Raw genomic sequence first — 2,842 nt, forward strand, 5'->3', positions numbered from 1 at the left:
AACAAGAGTTTTTTTTTTAATAAATAAAAGTTAGTGGACAACAGTCATGACAAAAATAATAATTATTTAAAAGTTTAAATATTAGAGATGCCTAACTAAATTAATAAACAAACCAAATTTAGTTGCAACTTGCAAGACATTAACCTTTGTCATCATATTCCGGTGGATTATCATGAATATAAATTTTGTTCACCTTCAAATCCCTAGCAACAAATTCTCGCGAAAAAACAATAGCGACGTTTTGTGTGCTCATGAAACATTTAAAATACTGTGACAAATATTACACTTTGATTGTCACAATGAACAATATCCACCTTCAAGTCATCACTAAGCTCCAACAGTTAGTTTTGAGCCACATCATCTACTTGAATGCCCTAGTAATTAGCCATATATTCTTCCTCGATATTAGACAATCATGGTAGATTGAATTACGCATGAGAGAATTACGTTTATCCAGATCATAATCAACAAGACAATCATGGTAGATTGAACAGATAAAAACCCCATCGAGAAAGATCCACAAGTAAATGATCCAAAGTTCCAACGCAAGAAAATGGAGAAATACAGAGCATTAGAATGATGATAGATATGACAAAATAAGCTTGTATGGCAACTAATAATACATCCATTTATTGCATAGAGAACAATCTCAACAGAGTTGCATCCTCAATATTACACAACAAGTCAATATACTAACATTAACAATAATAAAATTAAAATCTAGTTGATTAAAAAGATACATTACCCGCTAACATTTTCACCAGATCCATCATTTTCTTCATAATCTCCTTGTCTTACTTTTGTTATCTCAGCTTGTGCTCTATCAAGAATCTTCCTTTTCTGCATTTCCAAATCCTTATGAAAATCCATCCTCATCTTCTCCAACTCTATCATCTGCTGTATCTTTCCATTTTCAATCTTCTCATATATCTCACTAAATTTGTTAATCGATTCCGCTAGCAATCTGAATGATCCTCCACCTCCACCTCCACCTCCACCACCACCACCTTTAAATTTCAATTTCTTGGGTGGAAGCAAATCGGAATCATCATCACCCTCTTGAGAATCTGAATTCCCACCACTTTCCCTCATATCATCAACCCCATTTGCAGGATTAAGATTATCACTAGGGTTCAAGAAGACATTCTCACCTGATAATAACATATCCATCTTTTTAAAATATACCCATTTAGTATTTACACCTCTGCTTCCTGTTAAACTAGCTTTCTCCTTTTTGTACTTCTTCTTCAATGTATCCAAACGGTTTCTACATTGAGAGTCTGTTCTTTCTATCTTTGACTCTTGAGAAACTCTGTCTGCAACTTCTTGCCATTCTTCAGACCTTAAACTCTTTCTTCCACATTGAAGAAACCTTTCCCCCCATGCATCTAGCAACACAAATGTCTCATGTTCACTCCAATCTGTAAGTGTGTTTCTTCCACCAAATGATGATTTTGGTGGGGCCACTGTTGATGGAGGTGCCACTCGAGGTGAAAATTCAAAACTTGATAACAAGCTCTTCAATTTCCTCTTCTTTGGATGTCTCTGGAGGTTAACACTGGTCATTCTTCTGGTATTATCATCACCATCATCATCATCATCGTTATCATCATCTTCATCATCATCATATTGATGATGATGATCATTGTCATTTCCATTCTGCTGAGTAGAAGTACCATTCATTTCGTTATCACCAACATCTGTTTCTTCTTGTTCTTGTTCTTGTTCTTGTTCTTCATCATCTTCTTCTGCTTCATCATCATCTTCGTCAGCATACTTTCCAACAATCTGAGACTGTGTGAAACCTTGATTCAAACCATAATTGGGCCTGTACTTAGAATCTTCCTGAGTGTCAGCCATCAAGCGATAACAGCTCCCAGTATTCAGCGAGAATTAAACTGCAGAAATGAAAGATCGTATAATTCAGCAATAATTATACTGCAGCACATGATTCGAATAAAACCCTAGATTATATGCATTTCTCCAGACCAATATCAATATGAGCTCAAAATAATCAAACTCATCCCCTCTACGAAAAAAAAAGCCGAATTCAATTTCTAGACAGGGATATCTTCTCTCAGAATTAGCAAGAATCCAGTTTTCAGTAGAAAAAAATCGATTCTCGAAAGGAAATAATCTAGGCCTGTTAAAGAACCATACACCAAAAAGACCACTAAAGGTTCCAAACAAGTAAGTCAAATCTAAACATCCTTCAATTTCAGTTCATTGATAAAAAAAACAAGCTACAAATGAAAAATTACCTCGATTTAATGAAATTCTATACAGGGAAAGAGCAAATTTGGGATTTTTCTTCGACCAGACACGGATCAAGAAACATAAATACCCGGATAGAAACCCTAGATTCAACCTGTATGGGAAATCAGAGAATAGAAATTTGATTGTGGTTTGGGGATATGCAAGAAATTAAGAAAGTGGACAGTGTGCATCGGGAAGGGATTTATATTGTAGGCCGCGAGGCTGTAATGTTCCGGGTATATGGGCACTACCCGCATTAGATGTGGGTCTCATCCACTGTGGACGGTCCGAATGGACTTCATATATTCTTCTATTGCACCTTATTCCTATGAAATAGATTAATGCCTAATCTTCTTAATGGAGTTTTGTACCAAGATGACGTCTTTTAGAAAAGCACTTACAAATATATCGTGGTTTTAAAACTATTTGCAAAAACATGCTTAAAAACGTTTTTACGTGGAGTGCGGATCCACATTCTTTTATAAAAATTCGAAAGAAAAACCCACTTTTTCAACCAAGTAACCATTTTAACCCTTTTGTCGAAAAGTTCACATTTGTGGCCGGAAATTAAATAGTTTACTTGTTA

At 35.4% G+C, this 2,842-nt stretch overlaps 1 protein-coding gene across 1 annotated transcript; it reads right to left on the minus strand.

Annotated features, from left to right (window-relative positions):
- Positions 1-602: 602 nt before the first annotated feature.
- On the minus strand, positions 603-2,514 carry LOC145108103 (uncharacterized). Its single transcript, XM_079045100.1, has 2 exons — positions 2,262-2,514; positions 603-1,898 (listed from the first exon to the last, which is right to left on the minus strand). The coding sequence occupies exon 2, from the start codon at positions 1,858-1,860 to the stop codon at positions 742-744; it is 1,119 nt and encodes a 372-aa protein (XP_078901226.1). The 5' UTR covers positions 1,861-1,898; positions 2,262-2,514; the 3' UTR covers positions 603-741.
- Positions 2,515-2,842: the final 328 nt, after the last annotated feature.

Source organism: Lactuca virosa, chromosome 4, assembly GCF_052849685.1.
Source record: "Lactuca virosa cultivar CGN04683 chromosome 4, Lactuca_virosa_CGN04683_v6, whole genome shotgun sequence".
NCBI lineage: Eukaryota > Viridiplantae > Streptophyta > Magnoliopsida > Asterales > Asteraceae > Lactuca > Lactuca virosa.